The sequence below is a fragment of the Herpailurus yagouaroundi genome, unplaced genomic scaffold (genome assembly GCF_014898765.1).
Source record: "Herpailurus yagouaroundi ecotype Mexico unplaced genomic scaffold, PumYag 190, whole genome shotgun sequence".
Classification (NCBI taxonomy): Eukaryota; Metazoa; Chordata; class Mammalia; order Carnivora; family Felidae; genus Herpailurus; species Herpailurus yagouaroundi.
The window spans coordinates 11,392,317-11,410,773 of NW_024412421.1; the positions used below are offsets into that span (position 1 = coordinate 11,392,317).

The window sequence follows — 18,457 nt, forward strand, 5'->3', positions numbered from 1 at the left end:
GACCTGGGGCCCTGAGTAGGCAGGGACCTCCCTGCTGGGCTTCTTCCCTGGGGGGTGAGGGTGGGGGCCGTGCCCCTCTCCATTAGCTTCCCATGAGGCCTGGGTGGCCGTCAGCTCCCAGCCCAACCTCAGCACATCTAAACCCCAAACTAGACTCAGGTGGGGATCCCCATGCTATCACGAGGCATCTTGATAACACTCTGGAGGACTGATGCTTCCTGCTTCTAACAGGAGGGAAGGAAGCCCAGGGAAGGTCTGGAGCTGCCGCCTGGTCTCATGACAGTCTGCCACAGGAATAGGTCCCATCTGAGGCCCTGTGCCCTTGGGCCCCACACAACCACAGTGCAGACTCCATAGTCACTGGGCCTTCCATCTGGGAAGGGATGGGGTGGGATGTGTCTTCTGACCAACCAGCTAGTGGGATTGTCAGCCTTCAGGACGGAAAGGAAAGTCTGAGGGCTTCACCCTTAAGGTGACCAAAATAGAGGGGCACCTGGAAGGCTTAGTCGATTGAGTGTCTGACTTTGGCTGAGGTCATGAGCTCACGGTTCGGGGTTCGTGAGTTCAAGCCCCACATGAGGCTCTGCACTGACAGCATGGGGCCTGCTTCATATTTCTGTCTCCTTCTCTTTCTCTGCCCCTCCCGTGCTCTCTTTCTCTCTCTCTCTCTCTCTCAAAAATAAACATTGAAAACAATTTTACAAGTGACCTAGAGAGAATTGGGGGAGGGGGGGGCGGGGAGGGGTGTGAATGAATGGGAGGACTGAATGAGCACTGGACTAAAGCAGGGACTCAAAGACCCCCTTTCCAGGCCTGGCCCTATCTGGGCATGCCATGGAGCCTCTCTTAGCCTTGGTTTCTTCATCTCCCTTCCCTTGAGGGTAAAATCAAACAGCACAAGAAGTCCTTTGTAAGCCATGAAATGCTTGGGAGAATAAGGCACTGCTGATCATCTCCATATAGCCTTTTAAAAGTGTTGGCTTTTCTAGATTTCAGATGATAGACTCTAGTTTTTCAGTCCTCCACCTAGGAATAATGCCTATAAGCTTTATATGTACATCCTTTCAGGCTTCTCTGTGGAACTATTCCTATTTTATAATCTCAAGGATACTGTATGTTTTATAACTTCTTTTTCCATTTATTATGACACAAGCATTTCCCCATGGTATTACATAATCGTTTACAAGTGATTGACCTGCAGTCTGTGGAATGCCCTATTCATGGACATTTAGCATTTTCTAGTTTATTATTATTATTATAAAAGGCACTGTGGTGAGCATTCTTACAGATAAATCATTAGGTGCCCTCTCTGGTTTCCTTAGGAAATTTCTTCCAGGGAGAGGACTGTGGAGTCCAAGAATATGAACCTTTTAAATTACTTTAATTCATTCTGCAAAACTGTCCTCCAGAAAGATGTAACAATTTATGCACCCACAAGCCGTGCAAGAGAAATGCCAGTTCTGGGGGTGGGGGGGGGGGAGTATCTTGCTTTAACTTGAATGTATTTGACTTCTAGTGGGCTTTAATATTTTCTCGTGTATTTATTGGTCAATCTTAATTCTTTTCTGGATTTCCAGTTCACGTCCTCAGCTAGTTTTTCTGTTACTGCATTCTAATCTATGACGTCATGAAATCCAAGTAGGAATGGCTGTGCCAAGCTGGACAGATTGTCTCCGACGCCCCCCCCACCACCACCTCCAAATATACACACAGGCGTGCATGTATACACACATGTGCACGTGTAACCCTTTCCTGAGGTTTAGAACCCCAGGGTCTCCCAGGAACACTCAGCTGTTAGGGCATGGGACCTATCATGTGGCTGTGGGTTGAGTGGCCATCCCTCCCTGCTGCTGGCACATGGAGACTGGCACCCCCTCTTTCACTGCACACTGCCTGCCACATTGGGGGGCCAGGCTTTTCTTCCCGGGCCCCCAGGACAGCCCTGGGTTCTGTTCCTCCCCGACCCTTCCGGGATCCCACTGTCCACTTCCAACCACAGGGGGCTTCTGTCTGCATCTGCCCCTGCATGTGGCCTCCCCACACCCATCCCCCTGCATCTCAATAAATGCAGAATTTTCCTTGAAATTGTTTCAGGAGTCATCCTGTGGTGCCTTTTCTCTTTTCTTTCTTTCTAAACATGCTTTAACTTTTAAGAGCAAATAATATAATGACGTCCTCTGAGCCAAACAGGCGGCTCTTTGCAGATGAAGCCTTGCTACCCCATGAAGCACTGCGAGATGCAGGGAGGATGGGGCAGTCCGTGCGGAGCCCTGTGCCCCTGCCTGGCCTGGGCTTGTGCTGCCCTCCTCCGCGGGGGGGGGGGGGGAGATTAAGCATCAGGGCCCAACCCTCATCCTCGTCCGCCCTCCCTCCCTCCCTAGGGCTCCTGCTCCACGACGTGACCATGGCCGGGCTGCAGGAGCTGCGATTCCCTGAGGAGAAGCCACTGCTCCGGGGCCAGGACGCCGCTGAGCTGGTGAGTCGCCCCTTCGCGGTCCTGGGGCGGAGGGCGCCGCCTCGTGGCCAAGAAGGAAAACTCGTGCCTTCCCTCCAGTCTTGCTGATGGCAAGGAGCCCTCGGACCGCCCACGGGGAGCCGCGGGCCTGGCGGCTTTGGCTGTCTTTGGGGCTGGGAGGCTGTTTGGGAGAGTTATTCCCATTTCAGTGATGAGAAAACTGAGGCACAGGAAGTTAAGTCACTTGGCCAAGGTCGCATAGCTATTGGGGAATGAGGCCATACTCAACCCTCAGTTCTGAGAGGCCCTGGAGCCCCAGGAGGTACCCACTGGGGAGTGCCAGGGCCTTTCCTCACCTGCGGCCTTCTGTGTCTTTCCTCACAAGCCTCCGAGGGACGAGGGCAGATATTACCAACAGAGCCGTCGGGAGCAGTAGGACTGAGGCTGTCAAGGTGTTTGTGTCCAGAGGGCTCCCACTGGGGCACCAGACATTAGATTCCAGAGTTGTTTCTTCCCCACGTCGTGGTGACGCTTAGCACAGCCTCCCTCCCCCTCCCTGCAAGGAACAGCTGAGGGTCCACTGCTTGTAGAATCCTGGCATGTCAGGACCCCGGGTCTCTGCTGGTTGTGCTACCCACTCCTCCTCTTACAGGTGGGGAAGCCAAGAGCTCAGTCCCGGAAACCCCACCACTCCTGTCTCCACCCTGCCCTTTCACAGCCTCCGGCCGGGAGGGGAGCCCAAGTGCCACTGGGGGCCTCCTGTTGGGACAGAGTGGCTGGCTGGGGCTCCGGGGCCCAACCACATGAGGCTCAGGTCCTGCCCGTTATCTTCAAGACAGAACCTTGAGTTAACTGACAAAACCTGAGTATGTGGGGGCAGCTCCCAGGAATGGTCAGGGGGTGGCTGGTGAGCTGCACCCGTCCTAGCCTGTCCTGCCTCCCTGTTCCAGGCCCCCTCATCTCCTGTCTGCCGGCCTCTCCCTAGTGCTCCCCTTACCCTACAACCTTCTAAAGCACATCATGTCACTTTCTGCTTGAAGCTGGCCAGTGGTTGCCACCTGCTCGGAGCTACCACCACCATCCTTCCCAGGCCCAGGATGAGGCGTGCACCCGCCCCCCAGGCTCCCCGCTTCCTCCCTCTTCTGCTGCCGCCAGGCCCACCACTCTTCCTTGTACTAGCCAATCATGTTCCCAGCTGCTTCCTCCACCTGAGGTACCTAGCCCCGAACTCCCCCTCATTTTATTCAGGCTCTGATCAAATGCCCCCTCCTCCAAGGGGCTTTGTCTGACACGGGGTCTGATATTGATGCCCAGATCCTGTCTGTTTGATTTCTGATCTCCCTGGTGCCTAACCGAGCCTTGCACAGTGTAGGCTCTCAGCGAAGAGGGTTGGGTCATCACAGACTGAGATGCTTCTCAGAAGGAAGTTTCTCCAAACTTGTTGAAAAAGCCTCTCCTCCTCACAATCCCTTTCAAGTCATGCGAGCAGAGACCAGCCTGCTTGTGAGACTTGGTGGGCAGATGGTGCCCTTGGGGACCCCTGGACCTCATCACAAGGGCTGAGGTGTGGGATCAGAGAGCGGCCGCACGGAGGTCTGCCTGCTGGTACCAGGTGTAGGTTTGTGGTCGGCACGTGGAACTGAGGGCACGACAGCCTCACTCCTCCGTGCCTGTCCTTCCACCCTCACCTCAGCACCCCAAGACATGCCCCCACACTCCTCCCCTGCCAGCCCGGCCCAGCCTTCGCTGGCCCTCCCGCCCTGACTCGGCAAGCATGGCTCCTTTGACCAGCAGCCTGGCTCTGCTTTCTGTCTGTCTGCTGCATCTGGTGTCCCTCACTTCATCCCACCTGGACCTGGACCAGAGTTTGCCACTGTGACGTGCTCGCCCTGCACAAGGGTCTGCATCTCAGCCCTGTGTGGAGGCCTCAAGTCCCCAGCTCAGTTTCTCTCTCTCTCTCTCTCTCTCTCTCTCTCTCTCTCTCTCTCTCTCTGTCTCTCGGGTTGGCACAAGTCCCATGCTGTGGACCTGGTCACGTCTGCTTTTACCAAAGGCACGTTAAAAGCCCCAAACACCTGTGTGCTCCCAGCATGGCCATTGTGGATTCTAGTGGCCTCACTCTTTGCCTTCCAGAGCTATTCTGGCTCTGGCTTTCTCTTCCGCTGATTCTCCTTTCGTAGCTGCGGTGCGGGAAGGGTCTGTCCCCTCACTTTTTTCTTTTTCTCAAGATATATTTGAGAGACAGAGTTCAAGCAGGGGTGGGGCAGAGAGAGAAGGAGACACAGAATCTGGAAGCAGGCTCCAGGCTCCGAGCTGTCAGCACAGAGACCGATGTGGGGCTCAAACCCACGAACTGTGAGATCATGACCTGAGCCGAAGTCGGACGCTTAACCGACTGAGCCACCCAGGTGCTCCTCTGTCCCCTCACCTTTTAAACCTGCAACCTGCTAGGTGCAAGTTCTTGAGTCCAGAGAGGAGTGAATGTTTCCCCATCTCTACCCGCCATCTCTCACTGTTTCAGGTTTGCTCACCTCTGAAGACTCGGCCGCCAGGTGTCCAGGGCTCTGTGGGAGAACTGTTGCCCCTTCTCCCTGTGCCTGCATCCCCGTCCTCCCCACAGGTGCTCCTGGGCCTCCTACCACCTGCCTTCCTCCCACTGTTCCTGCACCTCCAGGACCTCCCAGGGTCTCTGGATTGCCTTGTATTATTCCTGCTGTTGCTTGGTTTGGGTTCCTGCCCCTCCAGAGGCTTTCCCATCTCCTGGGGACCCCCAGTACCCTGAGAGCACACAGCACACCCTGCCATTATCTGCCTCATCCCTTGTGCTGATTTTGTTTTTAACAAAACTGTCCCTTCTCTGAGATAACTGTGCCCTTAGGATTCCCAGGTATAAAAATCTCTCACATCTCTTTCCCACTTGGGGGTGACCTTCCAGTGAGAGGATTCATCAGTAACCAGCCTCGTCCCCTTCCTGAGACCACCATCCTCTCCGGGAGGCTCTGGGAGTGGCCTGACCAACCTCCATGCTCTCCACCCCTCCCCCAGGCAGAACCCTCCCGGCCCTGGAGGAGCCAGAAGGTGAAGCCAGAGGACAGCCATTGTGTCTGATACAGTTCGAGCTGCAGGAGACCTGGCTTTCCTCCTTGGGTGTGAGGCCCTCTAGTGCCATCTTATTCTCTCCACCACCCCCACCGCCCCAACTGCCACACAGCAGGTGGCTCAACTTTTCCTTATTTTGAGAGTAAAACACCTGAATTGCTGGTTTTCATTCTTTTTACTCCTGTGATTTAGGGTCATTTTCTTTCTTGTACTTAGTTGCCCACCCCTTGGGTTGCCGTCCTCTGACAACATCCCCGTCCTCATCTGATTGTCTCATTTATCCGTGTATTTATTCAGTAGAGCCATAGGGAGCATGTGCAGCATACAAAGTCAAGTGCAGAAGTATAAAGGACAGAGTGACAGCTAACACCGTGCTTCTCTTGAATCCTCGCAGACACAGGCTCGGAAGCAAGGTGGCCTGCCCTGTTTGTCATAGCTGAGCAGAGGGGAGGAGAGGTTTCTAGACAGACACAGTCGAAAGCAAGGCAGAGACCCAGGATCTCTGGTTTTCCAGGAAATGTGCTGGTCCTCCCCTCATCCTCATGAGGTTTCCTTCCCTAGACCAGAACCCACAGAAGACGAGTGTCTGAGGGCTGGTAGGTGGCATTGGGGAGAACCTGGCCACACAGACATATAGGGTTCTAGCCCTCTTGCATTCTGCCTCTCTGTGCCTTGCCAACAATGGGTGCTTCTGAGCTCAGTTCCCCTCATTTGCAAAGTCAGACTCGTTCTTCCAAATCTGTTTGGATTTGGGAAGCCCATTCCATTACAGGCTTTCTGGTAGGAGCAGAGTCAGACACGGTCCTGCCTTCATGGCACGTACAGCCCAGTGCAAGGGACAGGCACCGGTGACTCACACCGTTTGGGGTAAATGAGCCTGAAAACAGGAGACCTCCGTGCTTTGAGAGCACAGAGCAGGCACGTCTGGAAAGGTGGGAGCAAGCACAGGCCCAGACAGAGCCTCTGTGCAGCTTAGTAAAGCCCACAGGTTCCTCCCTCACTGCATGGGCCCCAACTTCCCCATCCCTAAAATGGGTGTGCTGCCATGTCCCAGTGACCTTGAAAACCATCTGTGGGGGGAAGCAGGACAAAGTAACAAACGATAAAGATTTGGCTTCATCAGAGGTCCCACCCTTTAATAGCTGTGTGATTCAGCCCTCTAAGCCTCACTCTTCCTACCTGTAAGATGGTAATCTTCACATTTTATTATTTTTTTAATTTTTTTTTAACGTTTATTTATTTTTGAGACAGAGAGAGACAGAGCATGAATGGGGGAGGGTTAGAGAGAGAGGGAGACACAGAATCCGAAACAGGCTCCAGGCTCTGAGCTGTCAGCACAGAGCCCGATGCAGGGCTCGAATTCACGGACCGTGAGATCATGACCTAAGCCGAAGTCGGACACCCAACCGACTGAGCCACCCAGGCACCCCAAGGGAATCTTCACATTTTAAATGAATAGGTAGAATTCATAGGTATGAGTTGCTGCTTGTAGGCTCGTCCATCAGGCACTTACTGGCCTGATGCCTGGGAGGCCCTGCATCACTTTTGTTAACAGTAAGATGGACTGGGGAACAGCTAGCGAGTCTGCTCAAGGCTGAGCCCCTGTGGTCCCCCTGGGCCAGCCAGGACCTAACATGCCACCTCTCTGTTTGCCTCCCCTTAGGAGAACTCCGACACCTTCCTCTTGGCGGTGGACACAGACTGGAAGGTAGGTCTCAGCTCAAACTGCCAAGGTAGGGGCCTGACAGCTGGTTGTCACCTTACCTTGCCCAGCCCGGCCCCAGAGGAGGGTCACAGCCCTTCTGTGCGGGCACCTTGCAGCCTCCAGGACCACCCGCCTGCTCACAGCAGGTGGATCTGCCCTCTGCCCAGTGGAGACGTGCTGCTCTTTCCCGGAACAGGACTGAAGCAGGGGTGAGGCCTGGGGAGAGTGAGGATAGAGATGGGATGCTGTCATCTGAATCAGCACTTTCCTCCAGTGAGGAAACTCTCCAGTGAGGTTGGTGCTCTGAAATAGCTCCTGTTTCCATGGAAGCTGTTGCCGGGACAACCGTGTCCTCTTTAGTTTGATGCCAGATTCCCCGTGAAAATTGAAATTGTTCTTTGTTTTTATTCCTCTGCGCGATGAGTTCGCTCACTTAGCCAGCCGTTTCTCTCTGAGTCCCATCATGGCCATTTATTTCCGGGTCTTGGAAAACATCTGGTGGAAGACACAATGGGGAACCTCAGTGGGTTCCAGGGCCCTGCTGGCCGTCAAAACCTGCTGAACAAAATCAGATCCTTCTAGGCCCTTCCTCCTGGCTAGATGGAACTAGCCCCCAGGCCACCGCCCTGGCCCCAGCTGACTTCAATTTGGTTTGGTCTCAGAGCCCCAGGATAGCCCCAGCCTCCTGGTCTGGATGCAGGGTGACAGAAGAAGTAGGGTGGCCTGCAAGCTGCTCCCCCTCATGCACAGTGCTGCAGCAAGGATCCAGATCCCAGGCCTGTGCATCAGGCCCTGTGTCCCTTCAAGGACACCAGAGGAGGCTTCAGAACAATGCATGTGCTCTGATCCCTGGGGAGCATCAGTTCAAACACAAAGGGCTCTGGAGCTGAGGGTAGGATGGGGTCTGGGGAACAAACAGGAGCCTGTGAGGAGGGAAAGGAGGGACGTGGCCAGGAGATGGCCCAGGCCCAGCTGGAGATCAGTACAGGCACCTCAAGGGGGACTTCTCGTCCTCCCTGCTCAAATGAAGGCAAGAATGTGTGGACAGACAGCCCTCAGCCCCTGCCTGACACCAAGTGGGACCTGCCAGACCAGGTGCTGACTACCAGCCCCCAAAACACACTCTGGAGGTTTTGAAAGGAGAGAAGGGAGTCCTGGGGTCCTTTGCAGCTCAGTCCTTGTGTACCAGGCCCAGCCCAGGGCTACTGCTGGCAGTGCCTGGGACCCTCTGCCTGGTAAAGGGCAGCATGTGCTAAAAGGCACCTTGCTGTCTCCAGTTGCACCACATGGAGGCTGCACAGAGGCTGCTTTTTTTTTTTTTTTTTTTTTTTTTGGACGAGCAGCTGAGAGGACGGATGACCGTTATCTGGGCCAAGGCCTGGCAGGGATTTTATCACCTTTGATTCCTTGCCTCAATGGACCCAGCCAGTGGGGGAGGCAAGACAAACAAGAGCCAGACAGACCTGGGTCCAGGGCCTGGCCCTGCCACTTATGAGCCATGTGACCTCCAACACACGTCACTGCCTCATTTGTACAGTGAGGACAGAGCTCGGACCTCCCCACGTGTTTGTAGGGAATGATGCCCAAGGCCCAGCACTCAGATGCCGAGAGAACTGTGGCTATGGCCACCACAGCATGGAGTCAGAGGCAGACTACCCGAGTGTGGTTCCTGGTTCTGTGTGACGTTGGGCAGGTTACAGAAATTCTCTGTGCTTCATTTTCCTCGTCTATAAAGTGGGTGTTAAGAGGATAAAATAAGGTAGCACCTGTAAGGCATTTGACAGAGACTGGCAAGTGGGAGATAGGCTAATAAGCATTTGCTACTCAAAAATGTGACTTCAGGCCCGGAGTGCTAAGGTGCTGGTAAGATCCACGTTTACTAGCTGTTTGGGTCACTTAACTTCTCTGTGCTTTAGTTTTCTCATCATTTTCCACAGGTGTGTGAGGACTGTGTGTTATCCTTGCAGCCACTCATGCAGACAGCACAGCTATTCTCCCATTTACAGATGTGGAGGCTCAAAGAGGTTGACTGACTTCCCCAGGGTCACACAGCAGAAAAGTGGCAGAGATATGACCGGAGCCTAGATTTGGCTGGTAGGACCTGAGCCTGCTTCGTCCAGCCACAACTGCACGACCTCCAGGGAAGGGGCCAATTCCCAGTTTGGAGAGGCACACGGATTGCCTGGGCACATTTCTCCCCTGTCAGGGCCTGGGCAGGCATGGGCTCAGGTCTAGAGCCCCTCATGCAGCTCTTTCTTGTCTTGGTAGCAACTCTTCAGGAAAGCATGGTTCCTGTTTTATAGTTGAGGAGGCTGAGAAATTAAAAATCCTTACCCAAGGTTACCCAGCTAGTGGGTGGGGAGCTGGGACTTGAACTCAAGTCTATGGATTTGAAGGCAGTGAGCCGAACAGAAATTGGGCCATGGATTGGAGTGGGCAGTATCCAGGATCAGCTTCTCAGTTGGGTCCAAGGGTGGCCACTCAGAGGTCAGAGGCTGGACTGGGCATAAAGTTGGAAGGCGACCATGGAAGAGCAGGGGTTTAGTGGCAGAAAGGGTGGGAGGATACCCTTCGGCCCCCTTTAAGGAGCAGGTAGGAGCATTTTGTGGACAGGGCAGGGGGCGTGGCTGTGCCAAAGTGGCCGCAGAGAACAGGGAATATGGCTAGTAGGTGAGGGGCCGTGGGACACCATGCTCCATATCCTGGCAAGAGGTCAGAGATGGGGCAGGGAAAGTCGTCGGTGCGCTCCAGACAGAGGATGTGGCCAGGAATAGCACACATGGCAGGTGTTGACCAAATCACTGGGCACCAGAGATGAGGAGGTGACCCCCTTCCCTCAGTGCTGCCAGACAGCATGCAGGGCTGTCCATGCTCCTTCATCAAAGAGACAAAATGGGGGCACAGGCGCCTAGCACCCTCCTTCTCTGTGTGGTTCCTGCCGCCTCAGTCCTTGGGCTCTCTCCTCTGCTCACCTCCCTGACCTATTTCCTCTCCTCGGCCTCCTCCTTCCCAGTTTCCTCTACCTGCAGGACTCAAACCAGCTCTCTACCCAAGTCCTTGCTGTTCAGGACAGGGCAGAGAGCCTGAGGTGGCCTCTGCATCCTGGCGCCCCCCCCCCCCCCACCTGGGAGCCAAGCCCCACACTGGTTGTGGGTGGGTCTGCAGGAGGTGGGCGTGTCCACTTTGACAGGCTGACCCCAGTCCCTCCTCTCCCTGGTAGCCTCCAGCCCCTTGCTGCAGGGTGGGGGTGGGGAGGGCAAGACTGGTGCGTCCCCACCATACCTGCTGGTTCTGCAATCTGCCCAGGCCCCCTGCGCCCAGAACCCCCATTTCAGCACTGTGGGCAGGCGCTAGGCGTGCATGTGGGCAGAATGAGGGCTACCTGAGGGGAGAACCTGGGGAGTGGAGAAGGAGAATTCCCTGGAACAGGGTCACGAAGGAAGGTTGCCCCAGACAGCCAGTCACTTCCCCGTCCCTTCAAGGTTAAGTCATCCAGACCTTTCTGACGTGGAGATTGGGCTCGAGGCCATCTCAGGCCCTCCCCGCCCCCCTGGGAATGGGACAAGGGCGGGGCCGCCTTGGGCATGCCTGTGTGGCCTCCCCTGCCCCGCGTTAGTGTCCGTGTTCATGAGAGCTCCTGTGTACCTGACACAGGGCACACCTGTACGTGTGGTCTCTTCTCTCATCTTCCCAGGACCTCTCGTGCAGCTGCAGCTGTTGGTGTGTGCCCGCGCGGGAGGTGGGGGGGCGGGAGGTAGGGGCTAGGGACCATGGAGGATGATGTGTTGCTGGGGGCGGGAGGAGCAGGGGGAGGAGCAGGAGCCGGTGAGAGAGGACTTCGGAAGCCAATCAGAGTCAGGTTTGTCTCCCGACAGCCAATCTGGAAGCGGGGGCTGGGGGCGGGGGGAGCGTGTGGCTGCGCAGAAACCCCGCAGGGAGGCGGGGCCGGCCTAGGCCAAGAGCCTCTGCTTATAAATGGCCCGGGAGCGGCGCCCCATCACAGCGTCGCCGTCTCCCCTTCTCACTGCCCCCTCCTTTTGGACCGTGGTGACTCAGGCCTTTGTTTGCCCTTCCTGGTAGAGGCGGATCGCCTTCTCGCTCGGCAAGATGCCGGAGTGCTGGGATGGGGTGAGTGAGGGCTCTGGGGGCGGCCAGGTGGGCAGGGAGGACGGGACATCCTTCTGCCCCTGGCGGCGGATCTGCCTTCAGTCGCCTCACCTTGGGAGTCACCGAGGCAAGGCCAGCAGTTTCTAGTCTCCCTGGTAACCCTGGCCTGCATCAGTGTTTAGCTAGGGTTTAGCTGCTAGTCAGCGTCTATGGGGAAGGGCTGTGACCTGTCCGCAAGCCTGGGTGGACCGGTGTGCCAGCGCGTGCACATCCCCCTGGCGGTGTGCCCTCCGTCTCGCAGGTGCCCGGTGGGCGTCTGCTTCGCGCCTGTGACCATCTCAGCCCTGGGGCAGGCTGTGTTCACTGCACGTGTCGGGGTCTCCACCTTTCTGATCTTGCGAGGGTTGTCTTGGTTGTTCGGATCGCCTCACTGAAGTGACAATCGAAGGACAGACAGCCTCTTCCTTCCTTAAGAGTTGCTTGCAGCGCCTCCGTGGTCCCCAGGGAACTGCTGTGCCAGTCCGGCTGAGGCGGGGAGGTCTGGGGGAGGTGCTACCCGAGCCTTCAGGCCCAGGTCCCTGCGGGGGAGAGCTCGAGGAGGGGGTCGCGGGTCTTACTTGGTGGGTGGGGGAAGCCAACGCTGGAGCCATGAGCCTGCGGGGCAGCATTGCCCCGGGGTGCTGTCCTTCCTCCAGGAGGGAGAAGCAGGAGCACACCTCCTACACCCCCCACGCCTGGCCTGCCCTGAAGGTGCCACAGACCACCGGGTGCCCTGCACCTTGGCAGCAACGTCAGCGCCTACCCCGGGTCTGCACCCGGGGGGCCGAATCCCTGATGCGGTTTGATGGAATGAATTGTACTAGCCCCTCCCCCCAGCCCTTCACCCCCTCCGTGTGCTGAAACCCGGCTGGGAGCACCCCCCTCCAGTCCTCAAGGTCACAGGAGAGAGGAGTCGGACGGCAGAGAGAGGACGTCAGAGCCCCCTCCCTTGCTGCTGCGGCAGCTGTGCCTCGCGGGCGCCCACCTGGAGGCGGGGAGGGGGGGGCTCTGACGTCACCAGGATCCAATGGGAGCGCCCAGCCCTGAGGGCTGGGGGCGCCTAGTGGGTCCGGCCGCGGCCCTTGGATCACCCCTCTTGTGCAGGACCCGGAGGAGCGGGGACACTGGGTTTCCATCTGGCTGAGCTGGGTCTGAGCGCCTGGATTGGCCGGGGAGGGTTCAGCCAAGTCATTGGGCCGCAGAGGCCCAGCAACCGGGCCATTGCCCTCCACAGCCCATCCCACCCCGGGCAGTTAAGCCTTAGCAGGGAGAGCATTGCCCAGGCACCGGTGATGGTGTTGCTGCGGTCACACCAGGGCTGGGAGGCGGGTAGACACCCCTCACGCGCAGAGGGTGGGAGTCTGAGGTGGTGGCAGTCTGAGGGTGGAAGACTGCCACCCTGGGCCCGGACTTGAAGCCGGCAGGGCTAGAGCCGACCCCACACGGACCTGCCCTTCACACCCGCAGGAAGCGCATTGCAGCTCTTGTGCGATGGGCGCCCCTCCTGCCCGCAACCCTCCCAGTCTTTCCCCACCCTCCCTCCATAGCACTGTGCATCCCTCCTGCCCCAGCCCCTGCTCTTCAGAGCTAAGAGACTGTGGAGGATGCTGCATGCCTCCCCGCCCCCCACCCCACCCCTCACTGCCACCAAGCAGGGCCAGGCAGCTCTGGAAAACTGCCTGCTTGCAAATCTATTGGGTGGAGCCTTGACTGCATACCCCTGATCTCTGAGGCTGGCACCTGGCAAGGCCTGCTGTAACTTCTCTGGACTTGACCTTGGGAAAGTTATTTCTCCTTTCCAAACCTCAGTTTGCTCCTCTGGGGCTTGGGTCCCTGTGAGGAGTAAATGAGAAGACACATGAGAAGTGCCTGGTCAGAGTCAGTGAGCAGGAAGTGCTCCTTGTTTTGATGGCCCTGAGGGAGGACAGTCCTAGGATGTGGGGAGGCTGTGGTGGACCTGGGACCACTTAGAGGACATCAGGTTTCTTTAACAAGGTCTCACAGCAGAATTGTGGCTCCCAGGGTGTGGCCTTTGGCCATAGGGTTTATATCACCTTGTCATTCCCCACTGGAGACACAGGCCTGAACAGTGGTCCTCTGAGCCCTGACCCAAGAACACCAGGCCCCAGGAAGCTGTCTCCTGCCTCCTGAGTCTCCCCTTTTCTCTCAGGGGCAGAAACATGGTATCTCTCTGAACCTAAGCGTCCTCCATCTGCAAAAGGGGCAAATGCATGCATAACATGCATGGCACCTGGCACACATGTTGTTCCTTTCCTGCCCTTGACCTTAGCTTCGCCTCCAACTCACAGGGACAACCCACAGGGATCCCCTTGGTGCAGGGCAAGGCTGTTAATTCAGCTCTGACAGACCCTCTTAGAGTCTGTCCTTCTAGTGGCCCAAAGTGACTAGCTGGCAGAGGGACCAGCCAGCAGGGCACCTCCCTAAGGCTCAGGGACGCCTGAGCACTTCAGCCTCCTTTTCTGCAAGTGCTACATGCTCCACAGACATCAGCTTCTTCTGTTCTCATGGGGTCCCCGTGAGATGTGTGGGAAGAGGTGGCTGAGGCACAGAGAAGTGGTATATACCCTGTTCAGAGTCACACAGTAAGGGACAGAGGAGGTCTTGAACCTACATCATCCAGCACTGTTTCCTGAAGGACTAAAAACCCCAAGCCACAAAACCAAGGGCATGAACACAGGAGGATCCTATAGTGGTCACTGCAAGAAGGTCTTTGGGGTGGGAGTGCACATCTAACCATGCCCTGTTGGAAGGGAGGCCTTGGGGATCTGGGGGAGGGGCATTCGAGGTGGAAGGAACAGCATGAGTAAGAGTGTGGAGGTGGGAGCCAGGGTCAGGTGTAGGGGTTGGAGGCTGGGCTTGGCTGAAAGGGGAAGGCTACTGCAGATTCTAAGCAGGGCTGTTGAGGCCATTCACCTTCTGAATGGAGGAGGAACATGCTGAGGTCGCAACTCAGGCCAGGGTGGCAGAACTGTCCTGGAGGGGCTGCAGGGAGACAGAGAAAACGAGCTTCACTGGACTCTGCAGGGCCAAGGGCAGCAGGGCCTGGGCACTGGCCGCCCACTCCACCAGTCTGCAGAACTTCCCCGTGCAGACTGGCTCATGCTGTCCCTGTGCCAGACGCCTCTGGGAAGGAGTGCTCCGTCTGCTCTGTTCTCCCTGGGGGCTGCTTGGGGTGATGAGAATGAGATGCCCCCCCGTTGGGAGGTGGAGGCCCCACCACAGGCCCATCAGCCCCCAGGCTGCCCGTAAGCCGCAGTGAGGGCTGCCCAGCGTGTCTGGTACCATTTCCCCTCCAGGAACATGACATCGAGACGCCTTATGGCCTTCTGCACGTGGTGATCCGGGGCTCCCCCAAAGGGAACCGCCCGGCCATCCTCACCTACCATGATGTGGGCCTCAATCGTGAGTGCACCCCAGCCTCATCCTGCCTTCCTCTGCCTCCCCTCCTTCCCCACAGGGCCCCGGAGATCCCCACTCACCCTCAGCTTGGTGCCCTTAGCCATTTGGGCCTTGGTGTCACTGCTGGGCCACGAGGCTGACCACCTCTGCCTTGCCCTCCCTCTCAGGGCCACAGGCCTCCCTACCCCTTTGCTGAGCCACAGCTGAGAGGTGTGTCTTTGCAGACAAGCTGTGCTTCAACACCTTCTTCAACTTTGAGGACATGCAGGAGATCACCAAGCACTTTGTGGTGTGCCACGTGGATGCCCCTGGTCAGCAGGTGGGGGCGTCACAGTTTCCCCAGGGGTAGGTACCGGGGAGCCCCCCTCCAGGTTTCCCAGCTCTGTGCCCCAGGCAGCACCTGGCCCTGACCTCCTGCTCTGTCTGCAGGTACCAGTTCCCCTCAATGGAGCAGCTGGCCGCCATGCTCCCCAGCGTGGTACAGCACTTTGGGTGAGTCTCTGCCCTTACCCTGTCCCTGTGCTGGGGGGGCCATCAGAGTCACCTGATGGCAATCATGGGAAGTAGCTCCCTGAGCCCTGGAGTGACCAGCCACGCTTTCCACCAGGTTCAAGTACGTGATTGGCATCGGAGTAGGAGCCGGAGCTTATGTGCTGGCCAAGTTTGCAGTGAGTCTCCTTACTTCCACCCCCACCCCAGGGCTGATGTCTCCTGGAGGGGGCCACCCTTCAACCATAGGAACATTTGCTCTTTCTTCCTTCTCCTTCCCCTCCCCGCCACTTCCTCTTCACTCAGAAGAGCCCTTTGTTTTCTTTTATTCACCCTAGGAAATAAAAAAAAGAGGAAGATTACTTTTTCCACACATTTCCTCAAAAGACTAGACTATAACTTGCTTACCATTATCCACAGCCAAAGTTTCTTTTAGCGGCAAACCATACAACTAACTGCTCTAGCCACTAAGTAAGGATTATCCTAATCACTCATTCAGTAATTAGGGTAATATTTAAGCATAAGGCTTTTTTTCCCGTCTTTTCAAGTTTTTATTTAAATTCTAGTTAGTTAACATAGATGATAAAATTGGTTCCAAACGTAGAATTTAGTGATTCATCACTTACATACAACACCCAGTGCTCATCACAAATGCCCTCCTTAATACCCATCCCCCATCTAGCCCATCCCCCGCCCACCTCCCTCCATCAACCTATTTGTTCTCTATCATTAAGCCTCTTATGGTTTCCTTCCCTCTTTTTTTCCTTCCTCTATGTTCATCTGTTTTGTGTCTTAAATTCCACATATGAGTGAAATCATGCTATTTGTCTTTCTCTGACTGACTTATTTCACTTAGCATAATACCTTCTAGTTCCATCCATGTCATCGCATGGCAAGATTTCTTTCTTTTTGATGGCTGAGTAATATTCCATTGTGTATGTATACCACATCTTCTTTATCCATGTCCAGTCGATGGACATTTGGGCTTTTTCCATAGCTTGACTACTGTGGATAGTGCTACTATAAACATTGGTGTGCATGTGCCCCTTTGAATCTGTGTTCTTGCATCTTTTGGGTAAATACCTAGTAGTGCAATTGCTGGATCCTAGGGTAGTTCTATTTTTAACTCTCTGAGGAACCTCCATACTGTTTTCCAGAGTGGCTGTACCAGTTTGCATTCCCACCAGCAGTGTAAGAGGGTTCCCCTTTCTCCACATCCTTGCCAACATTTGTTGTTTCCTGTGTTGTTAATTTTAGCCATTCTAACAGGTGTGAGGTGGTATCTCATCGTGGTTTTGATTTTTATTTCCATGATTATGAGTGATGTTGAGCATCTTTTCATGTGTCTGTTAGCATCTAGATGTCTTCTTTGGAAAAATGTCTGTTCATGTCTTCTGCCCATTTCTTAACTGGATTATTTATTTTTTTGGGTGTTGAGTTTGACAAGTTCTTTATAGATTTTGGATAGTAACCCTTTATCAGAGATGTCATTTCCATAGGCTGCCTTTTAGTTTTGTTAATTGTTTCCTTCTCCGTGCAGAAGCTTTGTATCATGATGCAGTCCCAGTAGTTCATTTTTGCTTTTGTTTCCCTCACCTCTGGAAACGTGTCTAGTAAAAAGTTGCTATGGCCAAGGTCAAAGAGGTTGCTGCCTGAAATACAAGTCCTTTCTTAACCAAAAATTACACTTACATTAAGTTTGGAAGGTTTAAAGGAAGTTGCATTTCAGAAACATCGTGTTGGGTAGGAGCCCACAAGCTTTTCATCTCTAAAAACAAAAACTTAATTTTCAGGATTCAAAGTGTTTCTTTTTTCAAAAGAAAAGACCAGGAATTTTCAACTCCAGTATGGATTTCAGCACTTAACTACTATATATACATATATATGTATATATATAACTATATGTATATGTATATATATACTATAAGTATATGTATATATATAACTATATCGTTATAACTATATATAAAACTATATATAGTAATACAGTAGTATATATGAAACTATATAGTTATATATATTACCATATATAGTGTATATAACTCTACTTATAGTGTGTGTGTGTATATATATATATATATATATATTCCCTGTCACCCCAGATAAACTTGACAGGCTAGTAAAGTCGTATGTATATGACCATTTTCCCCTAAATGTGGGCAAACACCTGAACAGATCATTTGAATTTCTTTTACCATCAAACACAAAACAGGCTTTGGAAAGGTCAGTTTCTTACTTCACTAGAGCTTCTTTTTCTATGAAAGCAAAGAAACAAAGTGTTTTATTTTTTAATTTTTATTTTTAATTTTTTTAATGTCTTATTTTTTTGTTTTTGAGAGACAGCGCGAGTGGGGGAGGGGCAGAGAGAGAGGGAGACAGCTGTCTGCACAGAGCCTGATGTGAGGCTCAAACCCAGGAACCATGAGATCATGACCCGAGCCACAGTCAGAGGCTTAACCAACTGAGCCAGCCAGGTGCCCCTAAACAAAATGTTTTATTGAGGATGTTTAATCCTCAGTTTTACAACAGATCAAACAGATTCAAAGAGCTGTTAAAAGGGGTGGAAAACAGTGATACAGGCATAGACTCGAAGCCAATCAAAGAATACTGAAAGGTGCTGAATGGGGTAGAGGGTGAGCAGAGGCAGCCAGAAGGGGTGGGGTGGGGGCAGGCAGGTTTCCATCTGTAGCCAGTGGAGGCGTCTGTGGCTCCTCAAAGCCCTTCCAGAGCACGTCCTCCTCGGCCCCTCCCAACCACCTGTGACATAGGCACAGTCAGCATCTCACAGCCCGTTTGCCAGGTGGGAAGGCTGGGGCTCCCTACATACTAGCCAGCCTCCCAAGCTCTGTCTTCCTCTCATGGCAGCTTATCTTCCCCGACCTGGTGGAGGGGCTGGTGCTGATGAACATTGACCCCAACGGCAAAGGCTGGATCGACTGGGCGGCCACCAAGGTGAGCACGGTCCACCTAGCAGACGGGGGTGGTGGTGGTGAGGGGCGGCACTCACACTGGCCTCCACCCCGGCCCACAGCTCTCCGGCCTGACCAGCACTTTACCTGACACGGTGCTATCCCACCTCTTCAGCCAGGTAAGGGGGTGGGGCCCCCACAGGAGCAGCAGTGGTGGCTGAACTGGGGGTCCTT

The 18,457-nt window shown here is 54.6% G+C and overlaps 1 protein-coding gene across 5 annotated transcripts in view; it reads left to right on the plus strand.

The window, feature by feature from the left end:
- Positions 1-18,457, plus strand: part of NDRG4 (NDRG family member 4) — a 42,870-nt gene that overhangs the window by 17,370 nt on the left and 7,043 nt on the right. For 3 of the 5 annotated variants that reach the window (XM_040498186.1, XM_040498184.1, XM_040498185.1), the window contains exons 2-9: positions 2,382-2,476; positions 7,218-7,262; positions 14,723-14,828; positions 15,050-15,170; positions 15,255-15,317; positions 15,433-15,493; positions 18,180-18,266; positions 18,346-18,402. In XM_040498186.1, the coding sequence (XP_040354120.1) occupies positions 2,382-2,476; positions 7,218-7,262; positions 14,723-14,828; positions 15,050-15,170; positions 15,255-15,317; positions 15,433-15,493; positions 18,180-18,266; positions 18,346-18,402 (635 nt within the window). Of the gene's footprint in view, positions 1-2,381; positions 2,477-7,217; positions 7,263-11,241; positions 11,388-14,722; positions 14,829-15,049; positions 15,171-15,254; positions 15,318-15,432; positions 15,494-18,179; positions 18,267-18,345; positions 18,403-18,457 lie in introns of those variants that run through there. The other 2 variants (XM_040498187.1, XM_040498188.1) reach the window with 2 other exon arrangements.